General features: G+C 35.7%; 1 protein-coding gene and 1 long non-coding RNA gene across 9 annotated transcripts in view; one reads left to right on the top strand and one right to left on the bottom strand.

The window, feature by feature from the left end:
• The window catches only part of LOC129450152 (uncharacterized), a 49894-nt gene that overhangs the window by 18536 nt on the left and 12049 nt on the right, over positions 1-19309 (top strand). For 2 of the 5 annotated variants that reach the window (XR_012370793.1, XR_008646262.2), the window contains exon 3: positions 826-983. This is a non-coding gene — a long non-coding RNA (uncharacterized lncRNA). Of the gene's footprint in view, positions 1-825; positions 984-12312; positions 12390-16811; positions 17192-19309 lie in introns of those variants that run through there. The other 3 variants (XR_012370794.1, XR_012370792.1, XR_012370795.1) reach the window with 3 other exon arrangements.
• On the bottom strand, positions 887-18836 carry chchd6b (coiled-coil-helix-coiled-coil-helix domain containing 6b). 4 transcript variants are annotated; one of them, XM_073870650.1, is made up of 9 exons: positions 18602-18836; positions 17527-17620; positions 17326-17374; positions 16857-16980; positions 14535-14555; positions 13924-14007; positions 10991-11061; positions 8155-8290; positions 887-967 (listed from the first exon to the last, which is right to left on the bottom strand). In XM_073870650.1, exons 1-9 carry the CDS (start codon positions 18677-18679, stop codon positions 902-904), a joined length of 723 nt encoding a protein of 240 aa, XP_073726751.1. In that variant the 5' UTR covers positions 18680-18836; the 3' UTR covers positions 887-901. The 4 variants fall into 4 exon arrangements, with proteins under 4 accessions (XP_073726751.1, XP_073726752.1, XP_055068633.2 ...); XM_055212658.2 differs by lacking the exon at positions 887-967 and adding an exon at positions 1755-1949 and having other exon boundaries at positions 18602-18832; XM_073870651.1 differs by lacking the exon at positions 14535-14555 and having other exon boundaries at positions 18602-18831.

Consider the following 19309-nt stretch of genomic DNA (forward strand, 5'->3'; position numbering starts at 1 on the left):
GCGTAATGCCGCGGAAACGTCACGTGTTACATATATGAAACGCACATTTGCGGAGCATTTTAAACAATAAACTGACACAAAGACCTTAATTAGTATCATTCAACATAAATCAACGTCGGAACGGTCCTCTTTCTCCACACTGGGGCGTAGTTTCGCATTCGTCATCTGTGACCTCTTGACGTGATGATGTATTGCGTGAGGTCGCGCAGGTGCGTCACAGGACCGGAGATAGACGAGAAGTTGTGGTTTAAAAGTGCATATATTTTATTTTTCTTATCAAAAATGTCCTTTAAAATGAGAAAAATCCTTTAATGCTTTCCTCAAAAAACATAAATTTCTTCTCGACTGAACAAAGAAAGACATCAACATTTTGGATGACAAATCGACTAATGCTTAATCCTTACATAAAAACGTCAAATGTGTTTCCAGATCAAAGCGATTCATTTTAATGAAGCAGGTGACAAACAGCGCGAGTTAATTCAGAATCTGTACTTCTGTTAGAAAGTGATAATGGGGAAATAAATAACAGCACTTTCTAAAAATAAGCCACATTTGTTTCACTCGAGAACAACAAATGAGTGTTAAGCTCAGTGACTTTTAAATCGAAATCATATTTAAATAACACAGCCTTTCATATGCTGGTATGATTTTAAATCAACTGTTTATTTATTTGATCAGCAACGTTACATTTCTTTTGGTTCGACGTGTAGAAAACATAACACGTTACAGTGTTCAGTCAGACACAGAGTTAGCAGAGATGCTGAGCTCACACGTGACAGCCGGTTTAAATCAATGTTTAACACTCTCTCTATGATTCATACACAGCTGCAGTGATGTTTGGTGATGAAAGATCAATACGGCACATTGAGGACGCAAGATTCCATTTTCGGACCCCTTATCTTCATCTGCCTCCACCAGTGTTGCCATGACTACAGCCACCCTGGCCATCTTCCTCCCTGCGCTTCAGCTTTTCATAAAAACATGTGAGAAACAAATCCAGCATCAACAACACTAACACCACACAAGAATTATTATTGCACCTTTGATATCAAGATGGAAAGAGATTATATTGATCCCGAGGGAAACAGTCCAGCGAGTTTCCACACAGATCAAGCGTTTCTCACAGTAAATAAATCTATTTTTAAATTGCATGCAACACTTCATTATCAAAGCGCACGGCTGTGTTAAATCTCATTAGTTTTCTTTATATTCTCAATAAAACTAAATGAATAATCAGCTGTTAGTTGGAAAATTAATCAGATTATCACTTTTGTTTGTTCTTAACCCAAATCTGGGCATTTATTTTTTTTTGTCCGCTTTAAAAATAATGACCAACCAGCAGTACTCGGATCAGAACGAAACTAGATATAAATGTTCATTAAACTTCAAATGAAAATATAGAAAGCAGTTTTTGAGGTTTATACAATAAAATATTATCAGATAAATATTCACATGTTAATTTTTTAAACATTTAGTAGATGGTAAAGAGATGCGCTTTATTTCTTAAAGATGTGCCTGATTTACTCGTCTATTAACATTATTCTCATGACCAAAGCTGTAATGTGAACCAGATCTTATCAGATCAATGATCTATGTGACACTACAATGCCCCGGTTACAGATGTTTATGGTATCATTTCTGGGTTTTCCGGAGCATGCTGCCATCTTTAAAATTGATATATTATATTTATATGTATATGAGCCCATTTTAGACAGATGAATACTCTTCTTTACATTTAATGACAGACACGTCAGTTTACTTCATACAGAATTTATTGGCTTACAGTAAAATCAGGATCATCTGATCAATCCAGCACAGACACACAAATGCATCCACTGCATTCATGCAAACACACAAACACACATGTTGTGTATTGATGAACAATATCTTCCTGCTATGTTCTTCATCATTATTAAGCATCATCTTCATCCATCGTTCACCAGTACGTTCTGCACAGAAGACAAACACACAGATGAACATGTCAAGAGTTGTTCTTTTATCTCTGTACTGTATATGTGACGCACAGAATAACTGAATCTTTAATAACATTGTAGTCAGTCAGCTATAATATATCAACTGGGTATAAAACATATCTTCAGTGTATCACTGAAAACAAACTTAAAGCCACAATATGTAAGATTTTTGTAATAAAATATAAAAAACAAACAAAACAAAAAAACCACTTGCACAGTGGGATATATATTATCACAAAAGTTCCCAAGGATTTGTAAAAATTTATTGACTTAATATCCGTGCTATCATCAGTTTTTGGTTGTAGAAACTTTAGGCAACATAAGTGGACCAACACCGTGTGGTGGCTATACAGCATCTAACTCGCAGCTGTTGTGCCTTGCAGCTAATTTAATACAAAACATTAATTTATTACCTCATCCCTAAACATGATTAGTGAATTTCATACATCTCTGAAACAACATCTCCCATCATTCCATCGTTCTTCATAACGGCATTAAAGGCGACATATCATGAAAATCTGAATTTGTCCATGTTTAAGTGCTATAATTGGGTCCCCACTCCCAGTGATTCTATCAACGTAAAAAGATCAACCCAGTAACTTAATTTTGGTAAACCATTCTCTGCCAGCATGTGAAAAAATAGGACTTGAAATTTGGCTCACCTTGTGATGTCAGAAGGGGATCTTATTATAATAATACCGCCCCTTAATCTGCACTATCCAACCACGGCACTGCCATTTAGTGCAAATATCAGCTCATTTGCACTTAAATGTACACACCCAAAAACACACCCATTTTTGCTCACACCTACAAAGTGGCAATTTTAACATGCTATAATAAATTGTCTGTATAGTATTTTCAGCTAAAACTTCACAAATGTACTCTGGGGACACCAAAGATTTATTTGACATCTTAAAAAAGTCTTAAAGTGAAAAGCTTCGCCTTTGTTATTGTGAAATAGTGACCTCTAGTGTTAAAAGTCCTACATATTGTGGCTTTAAAGGAATATTCTACATTCATAAAAAAGTCCTGATATATAATTCACTCACCCCATGTCATCCAAGATGTTTATGTCTTTCTTTGTTCAGCTGAGAAGAAATGAAACTATTTCAGGATATTTGAAAAGGACTTTGGTGGACCTCAACAGTTTACAGTTTCAATGCAGCTTTAAAGGACCAAAAATGATCCCAACCGACACACAAGGGTCCCATCCAGAGAAACCATCATAATTCTCACAAAAAAAGTACTTTTAAACCAAAACGTTTCATCTTGCAATAGCCATGTGACGGGCCAGTGCGACCTTACGTATTACGCAATCACATCGAAAGGTCATGCATTACATATGTGAAACGCACACTTGTGGACCGTTTTAAACAATATACTGAGTCTGTCACAAAGACATTAATTAGTATTATTATACATACAACAACGTATAAACGGTCCACTTTCTCCACACTTGTAAACACCGGAATTGACGTAATACGTAAGGTCACGCTGGCGTGTCGCACGGCTTGTGAAAGACGAGACGTTGTGGTTTAAAAGTTTGGGTTTTCTTTGGGAAAATGAGGATGGTTTGGCTAGATGAGACCCTTATGACTCGGCTGTCACCGTTTAGAGACCTTTGAAGATGCACTGAAACTGTAAACTGTCGAGGTCCACTAAAGTCCACTATATGGAGAAAAATCCTGGAATATTTTCCTCAAAAAACTGAATTTCTTCTTGAATGAACAAAGACACTAACATTTTGGATGAGTAAATTATCTGGATTTTTTTAAGAAAGTGGAGTATGTAAATTAAGTAATTCATATGCACAGAATAAACCCAAACCTCAAAGTGTAGATTGTTAAAATGTAAGATTTACCGAAACCTGTATCATTTGGACCTCTTTTTGTCCAAAAATATTTTTTTTGTCATGTCAAAAAAAAATCGAATGAAATAATACACACATATGTTTTCTCAATTCATTAACTATTGGCAGATATTGCGTGTGTTGGTGAGTCTCTAGGCCGACAATAATTTCAGCGGCTCTCTAGTTTTCTCAATATTGGACAATTTCTTGCTGTGGAAAGCTGTTGCTAAGGATTTAAAATCTAATAATCGGATCATCATCAGTCTTAATGACATTTCACCCAAACAAACATGCTGGAACACACAGACAGTGAAGGTGTGATCTTCATATTTGATGGGTGGAGACTTAACCTTCCGTCACACCATTTTCTTCTGATCTTGCCTTAACGCACATTCATAGTGGTGACTTTTCAATTAGCCTACTTCTGTTGTTAACTTCTAATACCAACACAGACATAAACGCGTCTATTTTCTATACAGACTAAAGGGGCGGTCACACTAGACGTTGAGCATGCAAATATTTTTTAACATTGCTGCGAATATAAGCGGGGAGCGTCCATCTTTGCTTTTCAGGAGAGAGAACGGTCACGCCGTGATGTACCAGTTTTCTACTGGTCACATATTTTCACATGATATGAATAAGCAGGTCAGTACTTTGGTACTCAGTGAAACACATTTTCGCATGAACTTGCGTTTCTGGTCTGGTGCATTTGCATGAATTGCATGGAGGAGCGAAAACTCTTTACCTAAACTCTTCATTAGATTCAAGACTTGCTTTCAGAGAATTTATCAGCCTAGTTTATCTGTCATCATTAGCAGATTTAAACAACACTAAATGTGTTATATTTCTTTTATAAACTGCTATGTTGTGCAGCATTCAGAAAACAGACACGATTTCACACAAATACAAACACCTGAGCTTCACACAGGTGAAGAAATGAGATCTTATTTTCCCCAAAACCTGTTCAATCATGGACAGCAGATGACAACACGACCCCTTAAGCCAAACAGGCCACAGCTGGAATGTGACATCACAATCAAGCCAGATAGGTTTAAAATGAAGACACCAGCATCACCGCCGGTGTCAGAGACCATGAACCCTTCCTCCTCCTCTCCTGATCCTCAGATTGTGTCGTAGATTAATGACTCACCCCGAAGCTTTATCAATGACCAGCTGTCCTCCTTCAAACCTCAATACCTCTCCCTCTTTATCCGACACCTGCACCAACCCCACTGTCACGGCAGACATCTTTTAAATGTTATTTACTTAAATTAAAACAACACTTTTCAATACATTTATAATCTTATAAAATAAATACTATAATATTATTTTATTTAAATAATATTATATTCATAATATTGATTGTGTCTATTCGTGTTTATCTTAAAGAATTTTAAAAGAAACATCTGAGACAAAGCAAACACTTAACTGCTGAGCTATACACTGCAATGCATTCTGGGAAACACCAGAAAAGAAGGGGGTGAGAATGAAAAGAAAAAAAAATAAATGCTTAATTCACATGACATTTCTATTCTTGTACAATGTGTGTGTGTCTGACAGCCAATAGGAAAGCAGGAATATCCGGATTGAGGCGTTTGTGTGCCATTTTTAGCTTTAGATGTCAAAGGTTCATTGTGACACCCTTACAAATATGAATGTCAGAGGACGTCTACTGTCTGCTCCTCACAGATATAAACGGGATACAGCGTCTCAGCTTCCACAGATATCACGTCGGGATTACATTTCTATACTTCTGGAGGAAGGAAATGTAAACATTGACTGTCGGCTTCATTTTATAAATCAGTCAAACAAACGAACGGCTCGAAAAATGATCTCAAAATCTGACATGTCTTATTGTATTGTCAGTGTTTAATCGCTGTACAGTGTGAATGTTTCTCTGTTTCTAAAACTGAGCTGGTGACAACTTTTTTAATCATAGTTTTTTTATCTTAAATGGGTCATATGATGTTGCTAAAAGAACATTATTTATGTATCTGCTGTAATGCAATGCGTTTACACCGTGTAAGGTTCAAAAAACACATTATTTTCCACATACCTTACGTTATTGTTGCTTCTCTATGTCCCACCTTTCTTAAACGCATAAATGTTTACAAACCTTATTGCTCTGAGAAGCAAGTGTTTGCTATGATTGGCCAGCTCGATGCAGAGCATTGTGATTGGCTGAATACCTTACGCATGTGATGGAAATGATACACCCCATACCATATTTAGAATATTAGCTGTTTCCACGACATGGCGGCAAAAATAATATACAGCAAGAAAAAAGTTATGCGCTTCTTTGAATATACATTTGGGCGGAGTTATGCAAATCTTCCCACACAAGTGGCGTAGATATGTGGAGCGTGTTTAATGGGAAATTTTAGGAAGGCATGAATGAAAGATTTGTGGGATTTGTGCACCCTCAGTTTATTTTTGGTATTTATGGCAAGGTTTGTTTACAAGGTGTTTAGGCATCTCATGTAACGCAGCTCAGTGTGTAAGGCCAGAGTGACTTGCGTGAATTGCGCCACAGGATGTCTATTGCATCTTTGCATTGACTTAACATGTAAGTAGCTTGTGTTTAACGCTTCATTCGTGTCTGGTGTGAACGCACCATTATGATATGCGCTATTAGTTTGGCAAGTTTGAGCTACACTGCGTGTTTAGAAATGCAAAGACAAATCAAAAAGATTAGCTTTTCTAAAAAACGGTAAGATGTTATTAACTCTTTCCCTGCCATTGACAAGTTAACTCGTCAATAAAACAGAAAATGCTTCTTTGCCAATGACGAGTATTTCCGGCAATCCATAATACTGCTCTTCCACAACTTATAAAACCCGAACTATCGCCCTAGGGCAAACAGCTATATGTCCATGTATGTTTTGAAGATCGCTCTTCATCTGATCTCCATCAAAAGTCCTTCACAAAAACGCAATTATCTCAGCTTTTTGCTCAAAATGTAGTATTTTGGAGTATGCTGGCACTGGCTGGCAACTTTTTTTAAAAACGCTGGCGGAGAAAAAGTAAAACTCATGGTTATTTTTTCCTAATTAAAAATTAAAGTTATAATGTTATTAGTTTTGTCTGTTTGGTTAGCTGTGCAATATTGTGCAAAAATTGTGTTTAAGGGAACGCTGCCAAAAGCAAGTAATCTGTGTTTTTAAAGTTAAGCCCCCTTAAAAATTTTACGTGCCCCCTCGTTAATTTCATTCTGCAGCCGGGGATGGTTGAACATGAATATTCTCTTTAGTTCGCTGGAAGCTTTGGTTGGTCTTTTATTTGCAGATTATTTGTTCAAATGTAAATGTCGGTCATTTGCACTGTGTTACACTTCAGTAGTCGTGTGGCACAGAGCCCGCTCTAGTTGGCAAACTTCCACTGTGGATGCCAACATCACCCACCCCCATTTATTGAGACCAACAAGAATGTGTGCATGTGTGTGTGTGTGTGTGTAGCACTGATGTTCTCTCTAATACACACACACACACACACACAATCATACATAATAAATGTTGTTGTTGTTATCTCTCTCTCTCTCTCTCTCTCTCTTACACACACACACACACACACACACACACACACACACACACACAAACAAACCTAAACCTCACAGAAAGCTTTCTACTATTTAAGATGTAAAAAAACATCATTATGTTTGATTTGTGAGCTTGGTTCCTCATGGGGACCAAAAAATATCCCCACAAGGTCAAAAATGACTGGTATTACACTGGTATTTTTACACCATAGTGATTACCAGGTACACACACACACACATATATATATATATATATATCTCAGACGCTGTTGCTTTTGATTTCCTGCAGAGAAAATCACTCTTGCATGTTTCACACAATGTTCGAGCTCTTTACAATAGAGGAGAATGAATAAGACGGATGTGTTTTATATTAGTGACTGTATCAGTATCATAAGAGCTTATAACATCAGGTTTTTATATCGGCATAGGCTGAAAATAAAATAAAAGAAATAAAATCTCTAACATTAAACATTCATTACAAACTCTTTTCATATGGCTCATGCATCTACACGATTATTATTCATCTCTCTTTATTCTGACAGCATTGTGTAGTTAAATATTGAGTACTGATGCTGTACTGTATAATTAATGCTTGTCTAAATGTAATTTCCTCAATCTTAAAGATGATTCATGTCATCATAACGTGTGCTGTCATTAAAACAAAGAAATTTGTCCTTTTGTACAAAGTAGTTATAGTCACTGTCAAAAATGTGCTCATGTTTGTAAGTGAGGCAGAAATAATGCTTCTTTACTTCATTAAAAAATGATTTCCACACTAATAAAATAAACACACAAACCTTCTTGGATGAGTTGATGCAGTCGATGTATTGTCTGGCCAGCTGTGAACAGTGAAGGGTTTGATGTTTGTTTTCTCTGTAGCAGTTTAACACCTCAGACTGAAGCTCAGAGCAGATGGGACTGATGTTACAAGACCTGAAAAAACACAACAACTAATAAACTATTACTTTATTTAACACTCATATTACAATCATTCAACATATTTAAAGAATCCTATCATAGCACAGGCATAACAAAAGAAACTACAGTGACACCTGGAGGATTACAGTAGAAATTGTACAACGAAAGAATGGTAATAGTAAATATTGATAATATCAGTGATAATATCTGTGCAGTCAGAGCAGGGTTTGTTAGTCTCGCGTCCACTGAAAGTCTGGGAACCAAGGCTGCTTTGAATGGCCACGGACCATGTAAAGCAACCAATCACGTTCACTTTGTGCCGCGTCATGTTTTGGGGCGAGGAAATGTCTCCACAATAACAGACTGGTCTACAACCAGTAAATCATTCATTCACAAACATCTCTGAAGTTTATAAGAACAATGGCAAACACATTAAAATGTCTCTTTTAGATGCCATTAACTGCTTTAAGTAAAACTCCTGGAAATCCTGTTTAATTCAACCAGAGGAAGTTCAAAGCTGCCGTATGCACGACTACTAAGCTGAGACGAGGATTTTTTTACCTTTTTGTTGGTCGAACCCCCTTGACCTAATGTATTTACTTGAATTATTGACTAAGATTGTAAGTAAATATTTTAACAAAGGGCCCTATTTACAGTGCATTGAAAATGCTAACCATGCTAACATCATGCTAGCTTCATGCTAGCTTCATGGTAAATCATGCTAGCTTCATGGTAAATCATGCTAGTTTCATGGTAAATCATGCTAACTTCATGTTAAATCATGCTAATGTCATGTTAAATCATGCTAGCTTCATGCTAAATCATGCTAGCTTCATGCTAAATCATGTTAACTCATGCTAGCTTCATATTTCATCATGATAACTTTTTTAAATCATGCTAGCTTCACACTAAAACATGTCAACAGCCAGGTAAACTACTAGACTAAATTTCTTTTACATTTCTGTCAATCAACTTTTTTGCATTTTCATGCACTGGTAATTCCTTGGGAATTGCATTTCTAGTTTAACAATCTAATCGCATGGTCAAAAGTGCACGGTCTAAATGGGCGTGTCCAAACCCACTTTTGCTAATTTAATGATGGGAAAAATGGTTTATGCGCCAAGCACACGGCCTAAAAGGGTTGTTCCTATTTTCGTAATGAGTAATGGGTGTGTTTTGGGAGTAACGTGCAATAAACCAATTAGAGTCTTATCCCTCATCCCCTTTAAAAGCCAGACATAGCGCCAGCACAAAGTCTAATCCCTATTTAGATGCTGGATTTTGTAAACTGAAAAACGGAGGAAGAAGACCGCCAGTTTAAGATTAATGTTAAAATAATTTGTTGCTTTTATTTGAATTGAAATTATAAGTTTTTTCATTAAAACCTTTAAATGCTGTTTTCTTCAGTCATGGAAGTAAAATAGCAGGCTTTTAATTGCTGTAACTGTATTGATATCCTACATAATCATTGTAATCTCAAAAAATAATTTGCAAATATGCAAGAAAAGGTTTGTACTCTAAAAATACAAACAGGAGATAAAGAATTTACAAACGTGCGGAGAGCCTTCAGCACTTGGACAGCGCCATGGGATTTTTAAAGCATTACTTAAAAATTATTCTCATCTCATCATATCCACAGGAACAGAGTCATTATATACAATAAATCTGTGGGGAAGCATTTAAAAAAACATTTAAAAATAGATGCATTTGTTTAAAGAAACATTTATTTACCAGGCTACAGGTGAAGCCTTTTAACATCTTATAATCGCTCCTCATTTATGTCCAAGAGACTCAATAATAATCTTTAACATTTAGATCCTTTAATTTTTCATATCTGAAAGCTTTTTGTGCTGCTGGGTATCCAAGTGTGTGATAAGCAAACTCGCGTTGTTTTCCCGGTTATAGGCGCATAATTTACTGCGCTCTTTAAATAACAAAAACAATACTGCGCCATAGACTTTAAACCAGGTTTTTGGTGGTAAAAGGGGTAGTTTATTTAATTTGCCTCAAAATAGCAACGCACCAACAATGCGCCTGAACACACCTCGTTTTCACCCCAGAACACCCATGGGCGCAAATGCATTTGCTATTTAAACAACGTGGCGCTAAATGTCAGAATAATAATTACGCCAGGTTAAAACTAGCAAAACACACTTCCGTTGCGCATTGCGCCGGGTGTATGATAGGGGTATGAACGGGGTATTTATCTGGTTGGGTCTGTAATGCTTTAGAAGCTTCCTAAAAACCTCTCTCAGAAAGCTATATTAGGATGGGGGATTTTAAAGGGGAGGGAATTGAATGAGAGTGCGGGGGGGAGTGAGATGCATTTTACAAAATATGTATCCGTTGTTCAGATTGGGCCATTTTCTGGCGGACATTTCTAAAGGAGGAATTTCTATGAAACGGAGATGTTCAGAATGTCTAGCACTTTCCAATGTTTGTGAATGCGAAAAATCGGAGCTTTTCAAATCATGTGTTTCGGGAAGAGAGTGAAATCTGGAGCTACAAAAATGTACGGTGTGTGGAAAATAACGTGTTTTTATAACCATAAACCATGCACGCGAACACATTGTATTATACCAGCAAATGAAATGGGTGCTCTTTAATGAGGACTACTGATATTAATCATTAACGAAAATTGTCTAGTGTGTCCCAAAACTTATCAACACAAGCACACACAAACACGCACACATTTTTTATCATATTTATACTCACCTAACAGTGCTCTCTGTTTTAACTGCGTCTTGGCTGTACATCTGTAGACTCTGCTGGTAGAAATCTGAATTCTACAACAAAGAGAGAGAGAGATAAAGAGAGAAAAACACACAAACATATAAACAAAAAGAGAGAGAGAGAGACAGGCAGAGTTATATGATACACAGTTAAACTAATTATATTTATATAAAATATTTAACGTGTTAAATATTTTACTTGCTGTTTACTTTAACTTTTACATTAGTAATCATCAAATGTTTATCTCTTGACAGTCATAATTTATTCTTGTTATGATAAATCAATAATTTCGTTTTTTATCCATAACTTCTATTCCAGGTTTGTGTTGTAGATTCATTTAAACAGATGGAAACCTCCATCAGATGCGTCTGTGCTGCAGATTCACTTAAACACTTTGATTCTTTTATCAGCACATAAAGAAACCGTCCACCGCTTCAGACTGTGAGAAATGTCATAAAGTTTGATTTGACGACTTTAATGGACATTTATGCCGCAATTACCGCAAGTGTTATTAGAAAACTGTGGTGCAGAACGTTCAACCTCGACTCTCTCACTGTTTCTAATACTGAGTTAATACTCAAACAACACAAATATTAAGGACACTAATTTTCCCAAATTTCTGAGTGGCTTCCTTCTGTCGAGAGAATTCAGCCTCAAGACACAAAAACAATTACTTGAAGATGATTATAATCCATCAATGTAATTACAATCTCATAGTCTGTATTCATCACACAGCTGGACAAAATCACTCTCTGATATCTTATTACATCTACAATTACCCACTGAAAGAGAGAAAAAGCGTGTAATTATAATCTGTGAGAAAATAACAACATCAGAAATCATTCAGCTTCAGACCTCACTGATAAACTCACACAATTATAATCAACCTCATCCATACATTATCATCATCTCACTGATTCTCTCTCATATCATCTTGAGTGTTTCCTCATCCAATATTCAAGTCGTATAGGATGTGTAGGAGTGTAATGGCGCGAATGAAGTGTTAACCGCGAGTGATTTACATGTTAAGTCAATGCAAAGACCCAATAAACTTCCTGCTGCACGAATTGAGTGTTTTAGGCGGTTGACGCGCTTAACCTGTGATTCATGCGAATCACGCGTGTTGAAAATGTTGAACTTTGGCAGATATTTACACCGTGTCAACCAATCAGGTGCTTGCTCTAGTTGTGACATTATTACAACCTAGAATGTAGGCAGAAATATGAAACAATAATGGAGGACAAAATCATCATCGCTGTATGTGGACACCTGTAGCTGTATGACACATCTTTGTACTTTTATAGAAACAGGAATAAAAAGGATCTTGAAGAAAGTGAGTAAGGAGGAGGTCAGACAATCTGGTAAGTTGTAAAAAACGCTCTTTACTCAATTTGAGTATTCACATCTGAATTTCACGCGCAAATTTTATGCACAAATGCCGCAAATGTTTTTCGCACAAATGACACGAATTTCATGCTTAAATAACGTGAATTTTATGCACAAATGGCGAAAATGTTTTTTGCACAAATGACACGAATTTCATGCTTAAATAACGAGAATTTTATGCACAAATGGCGCAAATGTTTTTCGCACAAATGACACGAATTTCATGCTTAAATAACATGAATTTTATGCACAAATGGCGAAAATGTTTTTTGCACAAATGACACGAATTTCATGCTTAAATAATGAGAATTTTATGCACAAATGGCGCAAATGTTTTTCGCACAAATGACACGAATTTCATGCTTAAATGATGAGAATTTTATGCACAAATGGCGAAAATGTTTTTCGCACAAATGACACGAATTTCATGCTTAAATGACAAGAATTTTATGCACAAATGGCGCAAATGTTTTTTGCACAAATGACACGAATTTCATGCTTAAAAAATAAGAATTTTATGCACAAATGGCGCAAATGTTTTTCGCACAAATGACACGAATTTCATGCTTAAATAATGAGAATTTTATGCACAAATGGCGCAAATGTTTTTCCCACAAATGACACGAATTTCATGCTTAAATAACATGAATTTTATGCACAAATGGCGAAAATGTTTTTTGCACAAATGAAACGAATATCATGCTTAAATAATGAGAATTTTATGCACAAATGGCGCAAATGTTTTTCGCACAAATGACACGAATTTCATGCTTAAATGATGAGAATTTTATGCACAAATGGCGAAAATGTTTTTCGCACAAATGACACGAATTTCATGCTTAAATAACATGAATTTTATGCACAAATGGCGAAAATGTTTTTTGCACAAATGAAACGAATATCATGCTTAAATAATGAGAATTTTATGCACAAATGGCGAAAATGTTTTTCGCACAAATGACACGAATTTCATGCTTAAATAACATGAATTTTATGCACAAATGGCGAAAATGTTTTTTGCACAAATGAAACGAATATCATGCTTAAATAATGAGAATTTTATGCACAAATGGCGCAAATGTTTTTCCCACAAATGACACGAATTTCATGCTTAAATAACGAGAATTTTATGCACAAATGGCGCAAATGTTTTTCGCACAAATGACACGAATTTCATGCTTAAATAATGAGAATTTTATGCACAAATGGCGCAAATGTTTTTCGCACAAATGACACGAATTTCATGCTTAAATGATGAGAATTTTCTGCACAAATGGCGCAAATTTCATGCTTAAATAACGAGAATTTTATGCACAAATGGCGCAAATTTCATGCTTAAAAAACGAGAATTTTATGCACAAATTACGCGAATTTCACTCGTAAATAATGCAAATTTCAGGCGGAAATAAAACGATTTAACTCAAAAATGTTCCAACTACGTGCAACTAGCGCGATTTATTTGCTTCATTTGCATCTGCTGTGAACGCACAGTAAGGGTGTGTGTGTGCATTTGTTTTTGTGTTACACACCTTTTTATCCATCAGTTGTAGCTGCTCCTTGTAATATTCTGCCAGATGTTGTAATTCATCTTCTTTCTTTCTCAGCTGTCGGGCCTGACAGAGACAAAGACATTAAGCTTGTAAATATCATGTGATTCAGGAAATGATTGGCACCTGTCAGTCATCACTGATCACAGATGTGACACTAAAGCTGCCACATACAACAGACAGAGTTGCTAAAGGTTCCACCTTTAAATCCATACAAACTGACCAAATAATGTTCAATAATAAATGACACACTAAACAATGACAAGCATACTACCAACACATCTACAGTAAATAAAATATAAAGTATGTCAATTAGGCGCATTTTTAAAGTGACTTTTTTCCCTCATATGGCACAGATCGGATATGACTCGAAAAAAAATGCGCATAGATTCCGATATTGTGTAATTAGTTTCTGGCTTCATTCATGTGGAAATATATCGGATATGAATCACATACATGCATTCGCTCACAGCAAGGGCTGTGTTTGACTCCACTTCATGTCGTGCCTAACATCACCCTTCATTCACGATACAACACAGCCCCTCGTACCTTATAGGTCACATATAACATGACCTACGAAAAGCCCTGCTTACCCGAAAACACAACTCTGCTGGCTGACAGAAGAGACATAAAGAGAAAAGAAGAAATGAGAGGAGTTAAAATCACTATGTTCTGAAAGAGACAGATGGTTATTAACCAGAAATAAGACGTATTTAACATTTATACAACATGAAAGTAAATCTCACAAAATGTTCAAGAAATGAAAGTAATTTCGATTACATAATTGTTTGCCATGATGATATAGTAATAGAACTATTTTTTAACTGATTCCCCGCCATTGACGAGTCATATTTCCGCTATTATCCACTAGGTGGGGCTCTTACCCAACACATAAAACACTGAAGCATCCACTGATCCAAAAACAGTAAAAACTCTTGTGTATGTTTGATCATTGCTCTGAATTTGATCTTTAATAAAAGTCCTTTACAAAAATGCAATTATCTCAGCTTTTTGCTCAAAATTTTGTATTTTTAAAGAAACTACCCATATTTGAGAGGTGATAAAAAGAGAACAAATGAAGAGATGATGAAACCTTTTTTGTTTGAAAGCAGAGGGTCTGTTTTTTCATTTGATATATTGTATGTTTATATATTTAAAGAAGAAATTTGATAGAATTTTTTTGGAAGGCGTTACATTTTTGTAAAAAATAATTTTTAAATTCACTTTTAATAGGTGATGTCATGCGTTGCCAAACTGAATTTTGGATCCGTCTGCGCCGCGTCACTACCGTTGCTTGCGGGAGAAGTTGAACATTTCTCAACTTTTCAAGCGACGTGTGCGTCAGCCAATCAAATTGCCTTATACAAATAACCTAGGCAGAGCTAGCCAATTACGTTTATGGAAGAGTGGCGCATGTGTTGCGGCCAATGTGATGGTGCTGTTTGCCACGCTTCAGACAAGCCTTCCGTCAAGCGTTAACGCTTTCGCCCTAGCAACCACTCAGATCACCCTAGCAACTGCATCATTTAAAAACAAGTGACCACATATCAATAACTCTAAAAACTTTGTTTTGGACCGGGAATCAGCACTCAGTGCCTACTGGATATACTGTGCATGTGTACACATCATATTTGACATTTTTTAAGTTTATTTAATATTTGATTTATCTGATAAAGATATCAGTAAAAGTGCAGCGCTCTCTCGCTCTCTCTTTTTTCTTGAATCGGTTTCCATGCTGAAATCTATTCTGGATGTTTTCTTATTATGATCTCTGGGCCCTCGCTTCTCACAGTCGGTGCTGGCGGCAGGATTTTTGGCATCGCCACAGTCACGCCTCTTACAGAAGTGACGCAAACATGAGCAGAGGAGCAAACAGGTTGATATTTTGGGAACATCAAAATTCACAAATCGGGTTCTGTTTTTGGATAAGCAGTGGGAGTTGTTTATTTGTGTTGTATGAACCTCAGGTTGCTAATATGGCTCTAGCGTTTGTTTTGATATTTTATATATATGTACAGAGAAAGAGAGAGCGAGTGAGAGAGACAGCTTTTATGCAATGTTTTATACAATTATTTTTCAATGCAGCTTTATATGAAAGATAAACAAAAGAAATCACAGTAAACAGGAAAATTATTAAATATATAGTATAAAAATATATGGTATTATTGCAAATTTTATAGTCCTCATAAATAGACTATAATCTAATAAAATGGTATATACTTTATCTTCAACTATCAAACATTTTGTCAATGAATATGTTAAATAACAGCCATCATATTAAACTAGACATGCCTTTCCATCCACATCATTCACCATGCTATTTAACATGCTCAACTGTATTTTAACACTACACAAGCTTTTTTACCTTTATAACCTCCTCTTGTGAGAGTTCTGCATTTAATGCTTATGTAATGATCATTTATCTTACATGCTTCTTTATAATTAACCCCAAACACACGACGCGTGTACAATCAGTGCTGCTGTTCAAAGATCACATCAGATGACAGAGAAAAATACAGATAAAGAACCCATGTGTGTGTCTGTAAACATGACAGCTTTACATGCAAAACAGGGTCATTATAATTAACCATAAAATCACTTTACTCGCTGTCATTTAATTCACTGAGAGAGAGAGAGAGAGAGAGAGAGAGAGAGAGAGAGAGAGAGAGAGAGAGAGAGAGAGAGAGAGAGAGAGAGAGAGAGATTAAACTGCAACTCAAAGTGAAATGCTGCCCTCTAGTGTTAACATCAATGAAATATTTGATTAAAGTTCTGACACAAATGTGATCATTATTAAATAACTAAATAAATACTTATATAATAAGACACATGACAAAATAAAGGAACTTGACAGTGTTAAAATTTTTCAGCGAGATACAGACAGATATTGAAGGACAATCAGATGAAGATCTCACCAGATCTTGAGTGCTCTTCAGTTCTTCTCGGTTCATCGTTCTCAAATCTTCACCTGCAGTCTCTCTCTCTATACGGCTGATGCGAGCCAGCTCATCCTGGACCAAAGCCTGTTCTCTCTCAAACCTACAGCCACCATTAAAAACCAACATGACACTAATATCATTTAATATAATACTCCTGTTAAAAACATGGTAAAGACATAAAACATTTAATACTGAAAAACACTCAAAAATAAAGATGAAGATGCATTTCACCGTAAGATGATTTCTGAACACAGAGGTTTGGATGAAGTGCTAAAATATAGCCATCAAATAAAGTTCCTACTCTTTTTTCAGTTTTTGGCATACAGTATGTGCATTTTTTATATTTACTGCAATGTTTTTATACTTTGTAGTAACTACAGTGTTGAAAAATGTGACACTGAACCGACTGACACATCATCACAATGTACTGCAGAGCAATACAAACCTTCTTCTAAGTTCCTCTTGCCTCTCAGATGAAGATGGTCTAGCAGATCCTAACAAACATCAACACTGTGTTACTCTCAACTTACTTAATCGTTACTACTACAGTAACTCTTGTATACCAGTAGAGATATGACTAGTCAATCATTTACAGTAAGATAAAAGTCCAGGAATAAAATGGGAGTGCGGTAGAGCCGGATGGTACCTGGGTTAGATTTGGCACTTTCTGGTTTTGGTGATGCTGGTTTCTCTGGAGATGGTCCAGACTGTCTCATCCGTTGAAAAACATCATTTGATAACTAGCAACACACACACACACCTCTGTCAAGATGAAATATCCAATTTTACTCTAATAATTTTATTTCAAACATGGTGGTAGTTTATGATTACAGATCCAGTCAATCCAAAAGACAGGGGATCATAATTCTGTTGCCACTGACTAGTAACTAAATGCCAAAGTGAATGGAAGTGCTAGTTAACAAACTGGATTAAAAACCAACAACTCAAAAGCATCCAACTAAAGATTTTTTTTTTAAATGACTGGCACGTTAACCAAAGATGAAGGACTAAACCCCACACTAGAGTAACTAATCGTTTGCAAAATAAAAGTTTTGTTTATATCATATATTTAATAATTCTGTATATATAAATACACACAGAGGCATGTATACGTTTAAGAAATATTTACATGTGTATATACATTTTTATACTCATAAATAATCAATATTATATATAAATATGAATACTTAATATATAAATATAAGATTTTCTTAAAATTATACATGCATGTGTATGTGTATGCATTTTTATTTTATTTTTTGCAGAATTATTATATGTAATGGAAATAAAAACATTTATTCTGCAAACGATTAGTTGCGATTAATCGTTATCCTGCCCTGTCAGTGTCACATCAGTATCTTTAACCACAAATAAAACACACACCTTTCACTGTTCTCAGAACAGTTTTTCGTTTTCTTCCTGAACTTCAGTCAGATAATATTAAAGGTTTACATTTCAACAGCACTTTCAATTCTATCAGCCAGAATATGAGGATACAAACAAAGATATCAGACATGAATTAATTCAGTCATAAACACATCTGCTGCTACTTTCATTTTCTCAATGGCATTCAAGTACAGAAGAGGACATGAGGACAGTTATACATATACACCAAATAAAACAGACTGTTAATATAATACGTCTTATATAGAATAAGCAAACAGTCCTGTATACAATTTTGACTTTATATGTTGTTGTGAATGAAAATGTTCTGGTGTCACCTTAACTCCCTGCAGAACAGTGACGTTTTCTTCCTGATCCAGACCGTATGACACAGATCTGCTGTCACCGGCTCCCATTAGCGCTGCTGATAATAATCAGAATTAAAATAACTAATATTAAAATAACACGCGTAATGTGCCCTGACTGAGATTAGGGTCAAAGGACGCGCGTTCTGCATGCGGATAAAATCATCAAACACAATTATCAGACATCACGTGACCGCGAGGTGCAATGTGGGAAATGTATGCGGTTAAAGCTGATGTCTGGAAACCCCTGGAAATCCATACATAAGTACAAAAACAAACATGCAGAGTACAAAAATGTGATAATTTGACATTTTCACAACTTTATTTAAAAAACAAACAAACTCTGAGATAAATACATTTATTTTTTAAAGAAATAGATTTAGTATACAAGATATATTACAGGGCACTATCTATTCTATCTATTTTTTGTGAAATTTAAAATATTTTTTGCAGCCACTTTTAATTTTATTGTATTATTTATGTTACAGAAATAAAACCACTGTCACTACTCATCTGCCGCCACAACAACCGACAGGCGAATGACGTCAAAGTACCGCGAGAGCAATTCGAGAAATAATACAAAAGGCTAATTTCGATTTGCAAGTGTCTGTACTTTGACGTCTTCCTGCTGTCAGTTCTTGCTACGAGGCATGTAGTCGAACAAGCCAATTCGTATGACAC

The sequence above is a fragment of the Misgurnus anguillicaudatus genome, chromosome 8, assembly GCF_027580225.2.
Source record: "Misgurnus anguillicaudatus chromosome 8, ASM2758022v2, whole genome shotgun sequence".
In the NCBI taxonomy this organism is placed as follows: domain Eukaryota; kingdom Metazoa; phylum Chordata; class Actinopteri; order Cypriniformes; family Cobitidae; genus Misgurnus; species Misgurnus anguillicaudatus.

Coding starts and splice junctions, on each gene's coding strand:
- chchd6b (XM_073870650.1), bottom strand. CDS start 18,679: ATGGGAGCCGGTGACAGCAGATCTGTGTCATACGGTCTGGATCAGGAA. Junction 17,621..18,601: donor CTGTTCTGCAGGGAGTTAAG/GTGACACCAGAA, acceptor GTGTGTTGCTAG/TTATCAAATGATGTTTTTCA. Junction 14,008..14,534: donor CAGCAGAGTTGTGTTTTCGG/GTAAGCAGGGCT, acceptor TGTCTCTGTCAG/GCCCGACAGCTGAGAAAGAA.